This window comes from Macrotis lagotis, chromosome 7, assembly GCF_037893015.1.
Source record: "Macrotis lagotis isolate mMagLag1 chromosome 7, bilby.v1.9.chrom.fasta, whole genome shotgun sequence".
Classification (NCBI taxonomy): domain Eukaryota; kingdom Metazoa; phylum Chordata; class Mammalia; order Peramelemorphia; family Peramelidae; genus Macrotis; species Macrotis lagotis.
The window spans coordinates 127,945,024-127,965,428 of record NC_133664.1 but is presented as its reverse complement, the minus strand read 5'-3'; the positions used below and the strand labels follow the sequence as shown (position 1 = coordinate 127,965,428).

Sequence of the window (20,405 nt, the reverse complement as noted above, 5' to 3'; positions counted from 1 at the left end):
CTCCTGCACTTAAGAGTTCTGAAATTTGGCTATAATATTCCTGGCAGCTTTTATTTTGGGATCTTTTGCAGATAATGAGTGGTGAATTCTTTCCATTTCTATTACCTGTGCTTCTAGAATATGAGTAATTTTCCTGGATTATTTCTTTAAAAAATGAAGTCCAGGCTCTTGCCTTGGTCATGATTTTCTGATAGTGCAATAATTTTAAAAATATCTCTCCTGGGGGCAGCTAGGTGGCGCAGGAGATAGAGCACAGGCCTTGGAGTCAGGAGTGCCTGAGTTCAAATCCAGCCTCAGACACTTAATAATTACCTAGCTGTGTGGCCTTGGGCAAGCCACTTAACCCCATTGCCTTGCAAAAACCTACAAAAAAAGTATTTCTCCTGGATCTGTTTTTCTAGGTCAATTGTTTTTCCAATGAGATATTTCACTTTTTTTTTTAGGTATTCCTGACTCCAGGGCCAGTGCTCTATCCATTGTGCCACCTAGCTGCCCCCAAAATCAGTTTTTAAGATGTTATTTTCTTCAATATTATTCTGTAATTCCTTCATCAAGCTGCTGATTTGGTTTTCATGATTTTTTCCCACATCACTCTCATTTTTTTTCAAAATTTTCCTCTACCTCCCTTGATTTTCAAATCTTTTTTGAACTCTTTCATAGCCTGAGACCAATTCATATTTTTCTTGGAGGCTCTGGACACAGAAGCTTTGACTATCATTTTCTGAGTGTCAACTTTGAACCTCCATAGGTTCAAAGTAATTATCTATAGTCAGATTTTTTTTCCTTCTGTTGTTTGTTCATTGTTAAGGTGGGGCTCTGCTTCCAGGGTAGAGGATGCACTGTCCCAAGTTTCTGAGGGTTTTAATAGCAACTTTCAGGGACACTCACCAGGGTCCTCAATTCCTTCAAGTCTTATGAGAGGCTTGACTGCTCTCCTGCCTGTGCTCCAGTCTATTGGATAACCACAACTACTTCTTTCTGCCCAGGGACTATGAGGAGTGTTCCCACTTTGCTATGGCAGAAAAACTCCTTTTCCTGAGATTGGGGTCCAGACTGTGATCTGGATCTAGGTATGGGCAAAGCAATAGACTCCTACCTCAGAGATAGCAAAGAGTTCTTTGTAATTTCCCCCAATCTCTTACCATCTGTGGACTGAGTTCTCTGGAAGCAGCTGCCAGGTGGATCCCTATAGGATGGCTCTGCAGGCCTGCTTCTGGTTCTCAGGATGGGCCTGTGCTGAGGGCTGCACTGGTCTGGGCTCTGCACTCACTCTGGTGCAGCAAACTTTTCCCTCTGACCTTCCAAGGTGTCCTTGGCAATTCCTGGACTTAGAAATCTGGAAGCTGCCACTACTTCCACAGAGCCAGGTGCCCCTTGGCCTGTTCCTGGATAACTGGAGCCAGTTTTTTCCAGTGCAGGTGGGCTGGCACTGAAGGCCCTTTTTAACCCCATTGTAACAGACCTTTCCTCCAGACCTTCCAAGTTGGCTTGGGCTGGAACATTGTTCCACTCAGTCTTTTTGAGTGTTCTGTCACTCTAGAATTTAGTTAGAGTCATTATTTAAAGGTTTGGGAGAGAATTTGTGGGACTTGCTGCTTCCACTTCACCATCTTGGCTCTGCCTTCTTTCCTTATATCTATTCTTTGGGACCAAACTTGCCCATCATAATTTTGCAGCATTCAGTTTTCAACCATTTTATTATTCTTTCCATTTTCATTGTGATTATTATTATTATTTATATTGTTTTCCTGGATCTGCTTCTTTCACTTTGCAGGAGTTTATGTCTTCCAATGTGTCTCTATTTATCATATTTTTCATTTCTTAAATACATAATTGTTGAGTCCCTATTGGATGTCGTATGTTGAGTCCCTTTTATAGACTTATGTTGAGTCCCCTTCTGGACTCCCTCAATCTTCCCCAGGAGAGCATTGGAGGGGGTGGGTGACAAGGATGACAAGGGAGATAAGTACTCCATCAGATCTCCAAGTGCTCAGTTTATTCACCAAAACACTAGTGCTTAAATATTCTTCCCAGTCTCTAATCCACTCCCAGGGCACTTAGTAAGATAAGACTCTGTTGCTCAAGGATAACAGGTGAAGATAATTTACAGTGCTCCCACACACAATGGTTCCTAACATATAATAAGATTCTTATACCTTGGAGAATATGTCTGACAGTAGAATATCAAGGTCAAAAAATATGAACATTTTATAGATATCATTTATTTAGAACTTTAAGATTTGTGCAACACTTTTCAAATACACACCCACACACACACACAACTCAATAGGTAATCCTAACCTTCTGGGGGTAGATGTTAGTTTAATTTCCATGCTCATGTACATATGTATATATGTATATATGTATATATATATATATGTATATATACACACACACATATATTTGTGTGTGTGTGTGTGTGTGTGTGTGTGCAAAACTTGGACTAAATATTTGGAGTTGCTGTTGTTTTAGGGGCAGTTAGGTGGTACAATGGATACAGTGCTGGCCCCAGAGTCAAGAAAACTCATTTTCCTGAGTTCAGATTTGATCTCAGAAACTTACTAGTTGTATGACTATCACTTAACCCTGATTAACCCTCATCTGTAAAATGAACTGGAGAAGTAAATGGCAAACCACTCCAGTATGTATGCTAAAAAAAAATCCCAGCCCAAATGGGTCATGAGGAATTAGATATTACTGAAATGATTGAACGCAGCAAAAAGTTATATCAAAAAGTTAGCACTGGAAAGACATCTGCTAATTTCCAACTCAGCTGACAGTGAGGAATGGATTTTTTACTCTTTGCCTGCCAGTATTTGTGTGCCAAGACTCATATTTTCAGTTTTGCTTGCAAAAATTCTATAGTCTATATCAAGATTCTTGGAAGTATGTTGTAATCCTTGACTACATGACAGAACCATTGCATTGAATCTGGATTTTGTTTTGGAATATATAAAACTTTGAAATTGAGATTCCATTAATGTGTTCTCAGTTTCAAATTCTTAAACATTCTTGTCTTTCTCTTCTCTGATCAATTAACAAAAGGGGAAAGATGTGGAGAATATCAGGCTCTTTGTTTTCCCCAACAATTTCCGCCAATATATCTTACTTTCATGGACTGGAAGACCTCTGTGAAGAGGATGCTCTTGGTGTCCACTCCCCAGCTGTAGGCATTCAGATTTTGAATTGGCAACTCTATATACTCTGAACCAAAAAGATAGCTGTCTTATTAGTTATTTTCTCCCCTTACATTTCTAGTACTCTTAGAGCTATTGTATCAACACTTACTCCAAAAATGATGATATTATTATTATTATTCTAACTTTGCACCCAAAATACACATTTTCAGATTCTGGGTCACCATGACTAAAGTCACCATGAAATAGACCATTTTCTGTTGGAGAGGAGGTAATTCGTTTAATGGTACAGGTTTGAGTACATTTTCTTTTTTTGGCTTTAGCTTCAGAGATGGAGCTATTAGAAAATGATTCAAACTGGAATTTTATATATTGTCTAAGACCAAGATTATTTCGGAAAAGGAAGCCTCCAATTCCCCCAACTATCATTAGGATACAAATTAAATGCACTTATACTAGGCACTACATACAGCAGATGAAAAACACCAAATCTGAGACTAAGTCTTAAGAAAAATAAAAATTTCTCTTTAGCATATATGACACAATGAACTTCTATTATAATATTATTTTTTTTAAAAGATGTTTTAGTCACATGGAGCTAGTTGTTTCATTATTCACTGTCTTTTTTCCTATTGTGCAGATCTAAAAACTTGGAAATGTTTTCTAAGTAAAGCTTTTGTAAGAGATATCATCATCCATTCAATTTTCTGATGAAAGAGTTCTCTACTTACAGCTTTTTTTATTCATTTGCTGTTTTTTTGACAAGACAATTTTGGTTTTTAAATTTGAATCAAGCTAGCTTTTAAATTAAACATTTTATAGGAATGAGATAATCAATATGATTTATTCATAGTTCTTTACTGGAAAGGAGATAGCGATGGTTCTAATTTGACTCTAAAGCAATCCTTGAAAATTAACAAGTTCTAGCATTATTACCATGTACCATGTTACTCTTATTTTATTTATCATACAATTGTATTTTCTACATGATTATGGATTTAGCTTTGGGAGCACTATCAAGACCTTGGAAGACATCCTCATTTTAAAGATGAGAAAACTGACATGCAGAAAAATGAAATAACTTAGCCAGAGTGACACAGCTAGTGTCTGAGGGAAGATTTAAATGCAAGTCTTCTTGATTTCAAATTAAGTATTTTATCCACAGTTACCTCCTTGTAAAGGTATATCGTTCATCCTAATTAGGAGTTACACAAGGATTATATAAGGATTATGTAAAGAAAATTTGTGTTCATGGGAACAAGAAAAGACTATGAGAGGCATTTGGGAACACAAAAAAGTAAGTAGCAAGTGTCCCTAATTCTTTTTGTGTTATAGATTTCTTAGGTAGTATATATAGCCTACAGACTCCTCATGATATATTCAAATACATAAAATAAAGTTAGATTACAAAGGAAACCATTTATATCAAAATACTTCCTTAGTCAGTTACCAGTTATTAAACAACTAAGCCCTAGAGATGAAGACTTCAAAATATGATTTAGCAATAAACCCAGCAGTCATAGTAAATTTGAAGTAGTAATGCATGTAAGGTCTTATCTGTAATGTGATATTACATCAATTACTACAATTTGTAGTGTGATAGAAAAATGTTTGATTTCTCTTTGTGAAAAAAGTCACAGGCATTGCTAATATTATTATTGTGGTTTGGCTGCATATCTTCCTAAGTGAAGGAATTGGTAAATTTTAGTTAAGAAATAGTCAAAATAATGATGTATATTTTCCCATCCAATTTCTACCCATGGACTGACAAGGAATTAAAACTCAAATTAATAACTCTGAACTAAGGGGTCAAATGGACAGTGGGGTAGTACACTGGATGGAATTCTGGATTTCAGTCAGGACAACTCATCTTTGTGAGTTCAAAGCTGGCTTCAGATACTTAGTAACTGTGACTAAGCAAGTCAATTAACCTTGTTTGCCTCAGTTCCTCATCTTTAAAATGAGCTGGAAAAGGAAATGGCAAACCATTTCAGAATCCTTTCCAAGAAAACCTCAAATAGTGTCACAAAGAGTTGGACACAACTAAGGAACTAAATAAGGGGCAAAATTGTGATAGATACCTGATACTTTCATCTGAGGCTTGGGTATTCCCTAAATGGAATATTAGGATTTAGACCTATGATAAAACATGTTCATGTATTTTATTTGTAAAAATTATTGGTGCTTTTTTACTTTTATATAATCATCATCATTTTTTTCTCCAACTTTCTCATATTAACCTTTTATTTTGTTATTGACTTCTCTAGAGTAAATGTCAATATCCTTAGGGGGAATATTCTGAACTAGCCTTACAGCCACCAGTTCATACAAATCACAACCTCAAACATGTATCATAAAATAAATCATGTTCAATCCCATAACAACCTGGTTCTCTGTAGACAATTAGAGCCACATATGAGAATCGTGTTATGAAATCCATACTAGTTAAAAAACAACTGCTCATTTTTAGACAAAATAGAGAGACTGTCACTTGGGGTTCCTTTCCAAAAAAAAAAAGCAACCTGAAAGAAATTTGTACCTCAGACCATTTGAAGCTTGATAAGTTTAAGGTTATGTGCTATTTCTGATATCATCTTGTGATTTATATGAATCATTGGATGCTAGGACTTGTATATATCATTCTTGAAGAGCTATGCATGAGCTAGAAGCCAGGGAGCTTACTTACAGAGTATGGCAGTCATGGTCTTTGACAAGGTTGCCAGGTAGCCATGCCCATCTTCTGATCGAAAGATCAAGGGGTCTGCCTCAGACCCAGCAAAGGAAGAACATAAATAATTGCGGTGTTCTCTAACTGAGATGGGTAGGTGAATGGAACAGGAGAATACTGAACCTTCACTAGAAGATTCTGCTTATTAGAGGTTGCCATTAGCTCTATCCTCCCAAGAAAAGGTACCTACCATACTGAAAAGTCTATAAAGTCATTGTGCTGACCTCATTGTTGTATGCCTGGACAGTCTACCAATGCCATGCAAAGAGACTAAATCTCTTCCATTTGAATTGTCTTAGGAAAATTTTGAAGATCACCTGGCAAGATAAGGCATCAGATACCGAGGTTTATTTCTTGAGTCGAACTGCCAAGCATTCAAATATAAATGCAGAGAGCACAACTCCAACATGCTGTTCAAGTACCAAATGCATGTTTTTCTAAAAGACTAAAAACACAAGTCAAGCACTGACATGCAGCTCAGAAGAAGCAATACAAGGGCACTCTCAAAGTCTCTTTTTCTTCCCAGTTGATATTTTATTTCCAGTTGCTGTTATAAAAGTTTTTCAGCATTCATCCACATACATATTCACATTTATAAGTTACATAATTTCCTTCTACCCTCCCCCCCCCCCACTCCCCAGTGGCAAACAGTCTGGTAAACATTGTACATATACATTTGTGTTTAACATGTTTACAAATTAGTCATTTTCTGTATGAGAAATTAAGACTAAAGGAAAAGAAAGAAAACATGGGGGAGATAGGAAGGAAAAGCATAAGATAAATTTTTAAAAAGTGAATGTAGTGTTCATTCAGATTCTGAAGTTTGGGGTTTTTTGGGGGGTAGTGGTTTTGTTTTTCTTCCTCTGGATGTGGATAGCTATGTCCATAACAGGTCCCCCAGTATTTTCCTTGCTCTCTAAACTGATGACAGGAGCTGTATCCATCAAGGTTGATCAACTCACAACATTGTTGTTTAATGTGTACAATGTTCTCTTGGTTCTGCTCTCTCTGCTCAGCATCAATTCCTGTAATGTGTTCCATGCTTCTCTGGAGTCTGAACATTCACAATTTCTTATGGAACAATAGTATTCCATAAAATTCATATACCATAACTTGTTCATCCATTCCACAATTGATGGGCATCCTCTCAATTTCCAATTCTTTTCCATTAAAAAAAAGCCGCTATGAATATTTTGGAATATTTTGTAATATGTAGGACTTTTCCCATTTTTTATGCTGTCTTCTAGAATATAGGCCTAGTATTAGAATTGCTGGGTCAAAGGGTATGGTCAGTTTTATTGCTCTTTGTGCATAGTTCCATATTGTTCTCCAGAATGGTTGGATCAGTTCACAACTCTACCAACAGTACATTAATGCTCCTGTCTTCTGACAACCTTTTTCACATTGATCAATTTTCTTTTTTGTGATTTTAGCCAATCTGATAGGTATGAAGTGGTACCTCATAGTTGTTTTAATTTGCATTTCTCTAATCAATAATGATTTGGTACATTTTTTCATATGTTTATATATAGCTTTAATTTCTTCATTTGAAAACTGCCTGTTCATATTTTTTGATCATTTATTAATTGGGGAATGGCTTGCAATGATTTAAATTTGATTCAATTCTCTATATATTTTAGAAATGAACCCCTAGATCTGAAAATTACTTCCCAGTTTTCTAATTTTGATTATATTGGTATTATTAGTGCAAACCCTTTTTAATGTAATATAGTCAAAATCACCCATTTTGCAATTTATAATGTACTCTTTTTCTTATTTGATCATAAATTTCTCCTCTTTCCTTAGGTCTGACTGATAAGAGTATTTCTTGATCTGTTAATTGGTCTATGGTATTGTTATTTATGTCTAAATCCTGTACCCATTTTGACCTTATTTTGGTATAGTCTCTGAGATGTGGGTTTATGCCTAGTTTTTGCCATACTATTTTGCAATTTTCCTGACAATTTTTGTCAAGTTCTTATACCAGAAATTAATGTTTTGGGGTTTGTTAAACAAGACTTCTTTGGTCATTCCCTGCAGTTTCTTTTTCTTTTTAGTATTTTTTTTAGGTTTTTGCAAGGCAAATGGGTTAAGTGGCTTGCCCAAGGCCACACGGCTAGGTAATTATTAAGTGTCTGAGACGGGATTTGAACCCAGGTACTCCTGACTCCAGGGCCTGTGCTTTTATCCACTGTGCCATCTAGCTGCCCTGCAGTTTCTTTTGAACCCATCCTAATCCACTAGGTCATTACTTTATTTCTTAACCAGTATGAGACAGTTTTGATGACTGTCACTTTATAGTATAGTTTTAGATCTGGTAGAGCAAGACCACCTTCTTTTACATTTTTCCATCAGTTCCTCTCAAAATCTCACTTAAGAATTTTGGAATCAGTTAAGAGACATAGGAGATAGTGGCACCCATCATGCCATGCCCACATGAAAAAAGGAGTAAAGTAGAATTTTAGTAGTCTTCTGAGCTCCCACTGGTTTGATAAGTCACACTGTACCTTGAAGCCCCCACCCAGTGATGTTATTTTGTTCCTCTTCAAGCATGATGGACAACAACCAACTAACCACACCTCTTCCCAGAGTCAATATTTGAACCTAGGTCTTCTGATTTCAAGTTTAATTCCTCTTTCAATTAAGTTTTAAAATTAATAAATATTTTCTTTCCCTCTTTCCTCTCTCTAAATTAAAAAAAAAGTAAAACTCTTGTAGCAAAACACATTCCTACATACAAAAATTATTTTGCTGCTTTCCACATCCTAGTATATGGTTTATGGAAAGTTATAAAATGATTTTAGATTTAATATAGATAACTAATAATTTATTTATTTTAAAACCAAAAGTCATACTGAAGGATTTTTTTCTGTCTAGTCATGACAAAGGTGCAGTGACAAAAGATTTTTATGTTTACTATTTGTCATGCATATATGTGCATAGGGGTTTTTTTTAAGGAAGAGGAGGATTTCCTGAATTATCTTCTATTTAAGTGTATAATACCTTTCAATTAGAATAGATAAACCAAAATGTGTTCTTTTTTTGAATTATGGGATAGGGCACTGTACATACTATTCCCTAATGGTCCACTCTGCCATCTGACTTGCCATCTGAACTAGCTTAATATTGAATGAGGGTATGGGGTGGGGAGTAAGTTTTTTTTTAACTGAACTTAGAAAAGTTTTGAGAGGTCAAGAAGAGTGGGCACTATGTTCTATGTATGAAGGTTGGTCTGAATAAAGGAAAGAAATGGATCCGAAATGGGAGAACAACTATTAGTTCAGTTTGGCTAGGAATTTAAAATAAAGCTCAAAAGTAAAGAAATTCAATTTCAGAGTGACTTAAATGATAGGCAAAGCATTTTGGTTTTCACGTAAGACCCAGAAACTATGAGAATTTACTTATGTTTTTTGGTTAAGAGAAGGATATGGCCAGACTTGAGCCTTAGGGAGATTATTTTGACAGATATTTGAAGGTTGGATTGGTAAGACTGGAAGCAAAGAGAACAGTTAGGAGACTATTATAATTAGATTAGAGAAAGATATTTGGGGACCTGAACTAGAGTGAGAAAAAATATGGGGACAGATGTGAGAGATACACTGAAAAGATTTGTCAGCAATAGGATATGGTGGAGTGAGGGAGAGGAAAGATCAGGGATGACTCCAAGACTATGAATTTGGGTGACTTAGGTGGACAGTGGTGCTCTTAACAGAAACGGAATTTTGAAGGGCAGGTAAATTTAGGAGGCAAGATAATCAGTCCTGCAGTTGGACCTGTTGATTTTGATATGTCTGAAGTAGATCTAGGAGTCAGGTGCTCATGCAAAGCTAGTGCTTGGGAGAGATTAGGTTGAAGTTTTGAGATATATTTGGAAATCATCCAATATAAATGATACTTGAACTCTGAGGTGGCAGATGAGATAGATCATTGAAGAAAAATAGAAGATGAGGCGTGTTTCTTATGTAACCCCAAGAGAAATCCATGCTAAGTGGTATGTATGTTGTTTTCTTAGAAATAAAATAATATAGTGGGGAATAGGGAAAGGCCATTGGATAAAACTTGAGTAGGTTCTTGTAGGTATATTTGAAAGTTCCCTAGACCTTATGAATAGAAATAAGAAAATTGCTATACATTTTGTCCGGCAGGGGGCAATAGGATAGTACTATCCTAACCAGTGCTTTCAACACAGTGCTTCTTAGTGACTGCCTTAACAATGCTGCTTTTCTTTCCCCTCAAGACTTTGTCCTTTGGAAAGAGCAATGATAACTAGTCACACACCAGCACATTATGTCACCACAGTAAAATTAGATGACTTTATTTTACAGATTTAAAAAAAAATCTAAACATCTGGAATTATAATTGTAAAGAAAAATATATATAAAAATAATCTTGGTTTGATTGCTTTAGAAATATGAAATGTTATTTTATTCTGTATTGGTTTTGTTTCCTTGTAATGAATGATTTAAATTGGATTTTGTTGTTGCAAGTGCTATAAATTTCTTTTGAGAGAGGAGTGGAATATGGGTTGGGAGCATTTCTTTCTCCCTCTGCTCCTGTCTCCCTACTCACACTTAAAGGTTTAAGTGTTCAAGGAATTTTTCTTGCACAGAGAACTACTTGTGCATTTTCTTGGAATAAGTAATTTATTTTTTTAAAAAATGTAGCATAGAAAACTTCTTATCAAGGTTTATTTGAAAGCATAAGTTATACATGCATGCAATTTATAAATTTAAGACTATTTAATGAAAAATAAAAATAAAAAAATCCCACATCACAAAACCATAGCATTATTCAGCACTAAGCTATGACATTCAGAATCCAACTCTTCAGTTAGATAACTTGTTGTCCTTTAGCTAAGAGATGGTAGAAGGACATTAATTTGAGAAGAGGAGAGTGTGAATTAGAGGTTGCACTCAAATTCACCTTTTCTAGGAATTTTGTCTTGATTGTATCTACCCCAGTTGTTTATTTTTTTTTAAATTCCATGTTTCCAGTCTCAGAATTCATACTTTGTATTGTTTTGTATAAGGTCATTTTGCATGCATATATTGCTGTTTAATCATTGGAGAGGAGTCCTGAACACTGAAAGAACTATTGTTTTTGTTATTCAGTTGTGTCTTTTTGTGACCTCATTTGATGTTTTTCTGCCAAAGATCCTGGAATGGTCTGTCATTTCCTACTCCAGCTCATTTTACAGATGAAGAAACTGAGACAAATAGGGTAAAGTGACTTGTCCAGAGTCACACAGTCAGTAAGTGTCTGATGTCAGATTTGAACTCATCAAGATGAGTCTTCCTGATTCTAAATCCAGTGCTATATTCACCTAGCTGTCCTCACCTAGTATTTATATACTAACATTGTATAAATCTGAGGGTACCCTTGATTTTCATTCCTTCTAGAGATACATGTGACAGAACCCTCTTGTTACAGCCCTCTAGTAGGGAAGCTGCCCTATTTGCCAGACCAAGTGGAACAGTCACATGACCTTTGATCTTTAGAAATCAGTTAACTTACCTGGATTGTAATCTTGATATCAACTTTATCTTAGTCCATCCACTTTTCTATTTTTAACCTATCAGAATGGATTTCTCTTGCTTTGAAATGTTGTCTTTAAAAGTTTAAGAACTTGTGATGTGTATACTTTGCATATAATAATAAAATTCCTTTTGCTTCATTTTTTTCTGAGCCTGCCTGAATTCTTTAGTGTGAGCCCAAAATGAATAATTTTCTTTCATCACATTGAGGAAACTTCTCATTTTTTAAATTTTTTGCCTTTTATTTTCAATTTATTTTTTCAATTGTACATATAGTTTTCAATATTCATTTTTGAAAAGTTTTCTCATTGTCCTTCTTTCCCCACATCCCAAGTTAACAAGTAATTTCATAAAAATTATACAAGTACAATCATGTTAAATATATCTCTGTATCACTCATACTGTGAAAAAAGAATCAAAAAGGAAAAACCATGAACAACTCATTTTTAAAATATATAAAGAATGAATTCAGATTTGAAAAATTAGAAACCATTTCCTAATTAATAAACAAAGGATACTGATAGACAGTTTTCAAAGGAAGAAATTCAAGTTATCAAAATCCATATGGAAAACCTCCAAATCACTAATATTTAGAGAGTTACATATTAAAGCAAGTTTGAATTTTATCTTGCATCTATCATACTGGCAAAGATGACAAATGGAAGGGAAGTGGGAAAGCAGACAAACTAGAAATGTGAATTGGTCAGGCCATTTTGGATGGCAATTTATTACTAAGCCCAGAAAGAAACCAAAAACAATATTTTCTACCAAATCTATCACTAGTATGTCTATGCCTCCAAGAAATAAAATAATAAATGTTTATAGCAATTCTTTTTCATGGTAGTACAAAACTGGAAATTAAAGTGCTATCCTATTAAGGAATGACTAAAATTATGGTATATGAATATAATGAAATATGATTGTATTATTAAGAAATAGCAAAATGAACAATTTCAGAAGAAACTGGAAAGTCCTATATGAAATGATGAAGAACAAAGAAAGCAAAAAATGTGAACAATTTGTTTAATGAAAACATACAGAAATTTAGAACTCTGATCAACACAAGAATAATTTGAGTTCACCACTCATCTCCTGATAAAGATGTAATAAATTTAAAAATACATACATTTTTGACTAATTAGATGATTTGTTTTGCATAATTATAGATATGTATTGAGATTAAAATTTGCTTATTGGTTGGTAGTGGAAGGGGTAAATTAGTTAAAAATAGAATTGTTGCTTAAAAATTAAAAAAAAGAAAAAAGAATGAAATTTAGTCTATTCTCAAATAGACTATTGGTGAACCAGCAATTAACTGAAGTTAGCTATAAAGCTGAAAATCTTCTGGGAAATTATTATAATAGGTAATATTTATATTGATGAACTACTTTATGTTTACCAAAGGAGCAAGTATATATATATATATATATATATATATATATATATATATGTAAAAAGTTTTATATATATTAAGCTCAAGATAGAAAGCCTCTTTTCTTATATGCATATATATATATACATGTATGCATATTTGTGCATATAAATGTAATATATATATAGATTGGATTTTTTTAGGGATATACACATATTCATATACACACATAATATATTATATCATCTGAGAAATGATGAAACAGGCATAGAAAGAGTAATTGACTTCTTGAAAGTCATACAACTGGTAAATACTGAGATCAGGATTAGAACCCAGATCTTCTCATGGCAAATTGAAGGTTCTTTTACACTACCTCTAACAACCTACTACTGTTTGGGATTGACTAAAACTGTGGGGAATTAAGAAAATGATCTTAATCTTAACTTCCTTATTTGATGCTACATCTCAGTGGCACCAGACCTGATGACTGACTGTCTAGGGGAATATTGCCAGACCACAATCAATGAGGCAGGCTACTTAAACTTTAGGAGTTGGACCTAAGATATTTGATCTATTATTAATGTGTGTTTATGCTACTGAATTTTCTTTCTCTGTCATTTTTCTCCTTTAAATATCTCTTCTCTGCTCATCTAGACATCAAAATTTTAGAAAAATCTTAATTTTAACTAATAATTTACCAATAAGTTTATTAGGGGAGAAAAAGAAAATTAATCAGAGTAATTCTATGAACCAATATGAGGTACATATGGGATAGCAATCTAGCAGGTTTCAGTTTCATTATACTCTTAATTTCTGCTAATATTACATCAATTTCAAGGGCAAATTTTAGTTTACTTAGGAGTATACTCTAGCCAATTGAGCCAACATCTCATAGTGACTAGGGTGCTTAGGTTGGAAGTCAGAAAGACCTATGTTTAAATCTTGTCTCTGACACTTACTAAACTTATGAGCTTTATCTACCTCAGGCAGCTCTCCTATCATTTGCCTACTAATTCATGGATGTGTTTTGATTGGTGGATTTCCTTTCACTGGGAATTCTCTACACTAGAAAAGATTATAGATTCTTCACATATTCATATAAAACTTAACCACAGTCCATGTGGATTTCTCTTAGATTAAAATTATAAAATGATAGTATTATATCTTCAGAATATTCATCAGCTCCCTATCAATTCTTTCTTCAATTTAAGATGGTTAATATAATAGAGGTAACATTATGGATGTTAACTTCTATTTTAACCAAGTTTAATTTTAATTATTCAGTAATTGGTTTGTGTAAGTCTGTGCAATTCAATTTAATTCAATTTATTAAACACCTACTGTATTGTAGGCACCTAATATATAAAGATGAAAAAGATATACATACATACATACATATATTTATATGTATAGATATACATTGCCTGTCCTCTATTCTATTTATTCTTCTAGAACTGAAAGGAAAACCATATTGATATGAAATGCTCAATTTTTTTCAGCAGAAAAGAGAAATTAAATCTTTCAAGCTGAAATGTTCTTCAGAGATTTGTTTCTTTGTTTACTTTGCACTTTGATGAATTCATAATCTCTATGATGCAGTTCAAAACACTGGCCTTGGGCATGTCCTCTGGTAAATCCATAAGGGATCTACCCATAGCTAATATTTATTAGTGTTTTAAAGTTTACAAAAGAATGTTGATAAGTATTGATTCATCTGATCCTCACAACAATGCTGAGATGTAGGTACAATTATTGCAACTATTTTATAGATAAAGAGTTTAAGTGACTTTCTTTGGGGTCCCAAAAATCTGAAGGATCTGAGGTAGATTTTGATCTCAAGTCTTTGAGACTCCAAGTTTTGAGCCATATAGCTTCCTTACACTCCTTACTGGAATATCAGTGGAGCACACAGATTATCCATGGGTTATCCCTTGCTCTCTACTGACTTGTCTTTTCTTCATCTTCAACTGATACATTCTATTATATCCCTAAATTTGTGCAACTCCTCATTTGTAGTGTGAATTCTTGTATGTTTAAAAAAATCTCATTCAAACATTCCTTCAAAGAAGGAGTAAAGGGATTATTGAAAGATCACTTTAGTCTAATTTAGAACGAGGATAATCCTCTAATCCTAAATGCCCACGCAATATTGAATAGTATAAGTAAAACAGCATTCATTATTCTATAATTCTTACAATTAAAATTATAGCTGATAATATTAATTTCCATTCTATTCAATTTAGTAGAACTTTGCTTATTCCAAAATTCTGTGGATAAAATTCACTGTATATGTATACTGTGGAGAAGAAAAAAAATTACATCTTTTTTTAACCACTGTGAGAAATTTACTATTTTCTTTCATTTATTTAAAAATATTATATATATATATATATAAATATTATTCTAAGATGTGGTTTTCCCACAACTGCCAAAGATATCCAAAACATCCAAAAAGTTAAGAAACATAGCCTTATGAGTGGCAAATCCAGGAAAGGCAGAATCAGGCTTTAGAGAGGCTATAGTTTAGTAGGAATGTGAGCAATTTACCCAATTAACACTAACTTAGAATGTGATGAAGCACACAGAAAAGATCAGAGTATTCTGAGAGATCAAAAGCTACCTTAACTAAATTATTTTAAAGTTTAGTGTTTCTAAAAATAAGAAGACAGAGTCTTCTATGAGTAATCGTGTTTATAAAAGACAAATGCAACCATGCTGACAAGTAATGGCAGTTCTCATCGGGGTGATTATTATTGGTCCTCAGAACCCTTCCCAGGCTCTAATGAGTCTTCACCAATCCCCTGTGAAGTGGGACTTTTTCATCTCCTGCCAAGCAGGAGGCAGAGAGCATTTGCTTGATTTGTTTGAGGCCAGAGAAGAGCCAGGAAGATAAAAACAGGAGCTGACCTAGATGCAGAATTCTTTCTCATAAGTTTAAGCACATATAATCAAGGATATGAGCAGAGATGCTTATGAAGTTTGTGAAAAGCATTTCCAAGAATATAGTGTTACAATACAGGGAAAGAGAATGCTGAGGTTGGAGCTTGTTTCCTAGAGCAGATGGTAAGTATGGAACAGAAAAAGCATGGGGAAAGGAAAGGAAAGAAATGGAGACTAGAGAAGGAGTGATAGGAAGACAGGTACTGAGGAAAGTAATATAATACTGAAAGGAGATTCAGACAGTAGATTGATGGGAGTTTGAGTCAAGAGATTCACAGGATAAAGCTGGTCCAGAAATAGTGGCTTCATCATTAGTGTTTCACTCTTAATGCAGAAAGCAGCTTTGGTTTCAGACCTCCTCCAAAGTATTAGAGAAAATATTTATTGTATAATTTTATAGCATTTAGATGAGTTGTTTTTTAAGCATATTTTTTTCTCCTAACTTCCTCTGTTTAGCATACTTTATTGTGTGGGGGAAGGTATTCCTTCACACAGGGGAAACTGCTTTATACTGGCAGTGAGTTGATTACCCACTTGGAGTATCATTTCTATGTAAACCATCAGATGGCAGTCCAAGCCCTGAACCATCAGCTTGAGTAACTGTGCAGGCCAGAGGAACTAGTAGTCCTTAGTCCTTGAATCCCTATAGTTTTGCTCTTTTGGTATTGCCCTGACCTAAATTATAGTGGGATTTAATACCAAAATATTTTAAAATTGTTTAGCTCATATTTGTCCCTTGGTGTAGGTAAGACCTAACAAGTCAATTTCTTGGTATTTTAGGTTCAATACTGGAATGAAACAAAACATTTGTAGAACATTTTAGTGTCAATGATGTTGACAAATAGCACTTTCCATTATCCACGGAATCTTATAAGAAGCAAAGTTCTATCTTACCTATAGCTAAGTAAGCCTATGTAAGTATGACTTAAAAAAGCTATTCCTAAGGGGGAAAACATTTGGCAAAGATACTGCACAATTCAGATATAACTCCCATAACTATTGTACAACGGGAGAAACTAGAGTTCTTTGTGCTTTTTGTATTTGAGAAGCAAGATTAAAGGTTTGATACTTTAGTCCCCGAGACAATTAAACAGCAAGGATGTTTAAATAACTTTTATAGAGAAGAAGAAACCTAATTCTAGTGGAGGATAGTCAATTATTCTACCTACTATATCTCCATTCTCAGGGAATCATAATCTCATTCCCAACATCAGCATAACTAAAAAATTACTCATATCTAGATTAAAATTCTTTTATTGGATTGAAATAAAAAAATGAAAGAAACCCACTGGGGTTTAGTGGGTTTGAGTAAGCAATTGACACTTGGGGTATCCTTCACCTTCTCAGGAAGAAATAGAAGGTATGAGACAATGGCCAAGTTAATGGATTAAAAAAAAATACAGGGGCAGCTAGGTGGTGCAGTGGATAGAGCACCAGCCCTGGAGTCAGGAGTACCTGAGTTCAAATCCAACTTCATACACTTAATAATTACCTAGCTGTGTGGCCTTGGGCAAGCCACTTAACCCCATTGCCTTGCAAAAAAAAAACAAACCTAAAAAAAATACAACTCCATAATTATATTCAATTTAGGAACAAGACTAAGACAGATAATTTATAACAATTAGTAGTAGGTAGGTGACTAGAAGAAGAGTGGGCACCTGCAGTTTTCTCTGACCTCAGAGACCACAGAGGCTTCCTGGGGTCATGTAATGAGTGCTGTTGCTTCAGAATCATCTTTGGTGTCATTCCATCAAATTCTTGAGTCTCTCATAGCATGGATCAGCATTGGGTTGTAATAAAGATTAAAGCTTAGGGAGGTCACTAGCTGCCTATGTGTTTTCTCTGTCACTTTTGGGAGGCAACATAACACAGAAGAAAAGAACTGAATTTGGAGTCAGAAGACCTGGATTCCAATCTTGGCTCTGACCTTTCTTGTGTGACTTTGGACAAGGTATTTAACATCTCTGGATCTCAGCTTTTTTACTGTTGTCAAATGAAAGGTTTTGGCTTCAACCATCTTTGTGAATGAGGAAATTATTTATGTTGAGTTTATTGTGTATTTTTTAATTTCAAGTTATTTATTTTCATCCATTTTTAAGTTATAGAATTTCCTTCCACCCTCCCTTCCCACCCCCTCCCCTCAGCAGCAAACAGTCAGGTTAGCATTGTATATACATATTTTGATAAACGTGTTTACAGATTAGTATTAGTTATTTTGGGTATGAGGAATTAGGATTAAGGAAAAGAAATATATAAGAAATAATTTTTGTAGTGTTCATCAGATTCTGGAGTGTGTGTGTGTATGTGTGTGTGTGTGTGTGTGTGTGTGTATGTGTGTGTGTGTGTGTGTGTGTTTTGTTTTGTTTTTCTTCCTCTGGATAACATTGTTCATAACTGATCTAATACAGTTGTCTAACTCTCTGAACTAAGTTTATTGTGTATTTAAGATTAGTTTTGTATTATTAAATTACAAAGAATTCTTTTTAAAAGTGGTCTTTCTTGCTATTTTTGTTTTTATATCATCTAGATTTCCTCCTGTATTCCTCCCCATCCTCTCTCCCAAAGATTCGAGAAAAAAAAGAAAAAAGAAGGGAAAAACATTCAGTAAACCAATTAATAGGAAAAAATCTGACATTATAGACAGTGTTTCAACCCATAAACTCCCACTTTGGCAAAGGATTGAGAGGCAAAGATATCTTCTCTTTTCTTTGAGGCCTTTCTTGTTGTGTTTACTTTTTATTGTTTTGCTGTTCTTCTTTTACATTGTAGTCACTGTTTATTATCTTTTCCTGACTTGGTTTGCTTCATGTTGCAATAGTTCATGCATTTTTCCATATCTCTGTTTTCAACATCTTCATTGTTTTTTTGTTTGTTTTTGCAAGGTAATGGGGTTAAGTGATTTGCCCAAGGTTGCACAACTAGGTAATTGTTAAATGTCTGAGGCTGTATTTCAATTTAGGTCCTCCTGACTCCAGGGCTGGTACTCTATCCACTGTGCCACTTAACTGCCCCATCTTCATTGTTTTTTTTATAGTCCAGTAATATTCTATAATTGTGAACTCAAGAATTTGTTTTCTTTTATGTTTGAGATGTGATAAAATTTTAATGGTATTTATTTTGATTAAAATGTGATCTAATACAATTATTTTCATAGATCACCTTATGAGAATTTGGGGACAGTGATTTTTTTTTTTTAAAAGCAAGGGGCTTGCTACTTAAAGTTTAGAAGCTACTGTAATAAAGGTTGAACTTTCCCTTTTCTCCCAGGATCTTCTGCAATCTGCTCCTTACTATCCCAAGATAAACACTGTCCAAGGGTATATTGGTTGGAGGAAACAAAAACATTTTGGTTTCACATTAAAGGTGTGGGTTGGAGTCTCTTACTTAGTTCATGCTATCATGTCTCAATTACTGGGTGGTACCTCCAAGGAAAATCTATTATCTTCATGGGGTTGTCACCTGAGGCCTACTGTTAAGCAATGTCTTAGTGTCATTTCCCCATATCATTGGTTCTACATGGATGAAGTATCAATTTCCAGAACAACAATTTACTTTATCCCCCTGGCCCCTTCATCTCTAATTCTGTCATGAGTCTCTTAGGAAGAACTCTGACAATCCTTTAAAATGTACCACTGGTAGTGGATGATAGAACAACTGCAGGCAACTCTGTTTATGTTAAATATCACAAAGACAATATATTCATTTCATTTTTCTTTCTTGCACTTAAGAGATTCCAGGAATTTGTTAGACACTAATTACACATTCAAATAAACTACTGATAATTGAAAGAACTAGGTTATAGTTTGTTTTTTGTTTTGTGTTTTTGGCAAGGCAATGAAGTTAAGTGGCTTGCCCAAGGCCACATAGCTAGGTAATTATTAAGTATCTGAGGCTGTATTTGAACTCAGAAACTCCTGACTCCAGCGCAGGCTGCACCACCTAGCCACCCCTAGGTTATAGTTCTAACTTCACTATTACCATAACTAAGTAGTTAGGAAAATCACTCCTCATGTTGGTTTCCTAAACTTTAAAGTAGTCCTAACTACTTTTTATATTTCACATAGGTTTTATGAAGATAAAAGTAAGGTAACATGAGAGCATTACATTTTTTTCTTAAAATGCTATAAAAACATAAGGTTTTATCATACACTTGTCTAGTATTCATCTTGTCATAGATGTGTTCTTACCTGGATTAAATATTAGCACATTGGGAAGCCATTATTGATTTTTTTTGGGGGAGAGGGTAGTAGGAAGCACAAATTGGTGATTTCACTATTTCAGTTTCAATGACTGAAACTCTTTGGATTCCATAAATGTTGACTAACAACTCCAGTAGCCTTGGGTAAATTATTAAGACTTTTTAAATAAAGACAAGGGTAAACAAAGGAACTCTCTGTTTCAGCTTTGAACATGGTCAGTAGCAGTAACAATTATTGTTCAGTGGGGTAGTGGTAGAACTAGTGGACCCAGGTGATTCAATGGGTAAAGAACTGGGCCTGGAGTCAGGATGACCCGAGTTCAAACCTGACCTCAGACACTTAATAATTACCTAGCTGTGTGACCTTGGGCAAGTCACTTAACCCCATTGCCTTAAATAAATAAAAAATTTTTTTTAAAAGATTAAACAACAACAACAGGATTCAATGAAATCTCCTTATTTGTAATAACCATATAAAGGACTATATAACTCTCTA

The 20,405-nt window shown here is 34.5% G+C and overlaps 1 protein-coding gene across 3 annotated transcripts in view; it reads left to right on the top strand.

Annotated features, from left to right (window-relative positions):
• Positions 1–11,520, top strand: part of LOC141492991 (hyaluronidase PH-20-like) — a 37,015-nt gene extending 25,495 nt beyond the window's left edge. Inside the window, exons 5-6 of one of the 3 annotated variants that reach the window (XM_074193794.1) lie at positions 4,341–4,434; positions 6,165–11,520. In XM_074193794.1, coding sequence (XP_074049895.1) covers positions 4,341–4,411 — 71 coding nt within the window. In that variant the 3' untranslated portion in view covers positions 4,412–4,434; positions 6,165–11,520. Of the gene's footprint in view, positions 1–4,302; positions 4,435–6,164 lie in introns of those variants that run through there. The other 2 variants (XM_074193796.1, XM_074193795.1) reach the window with 2 other exon arrangements.
• The last annotated feature ends 8,885 nt before the right edge of the window (positions 11,521–20,405 follow it).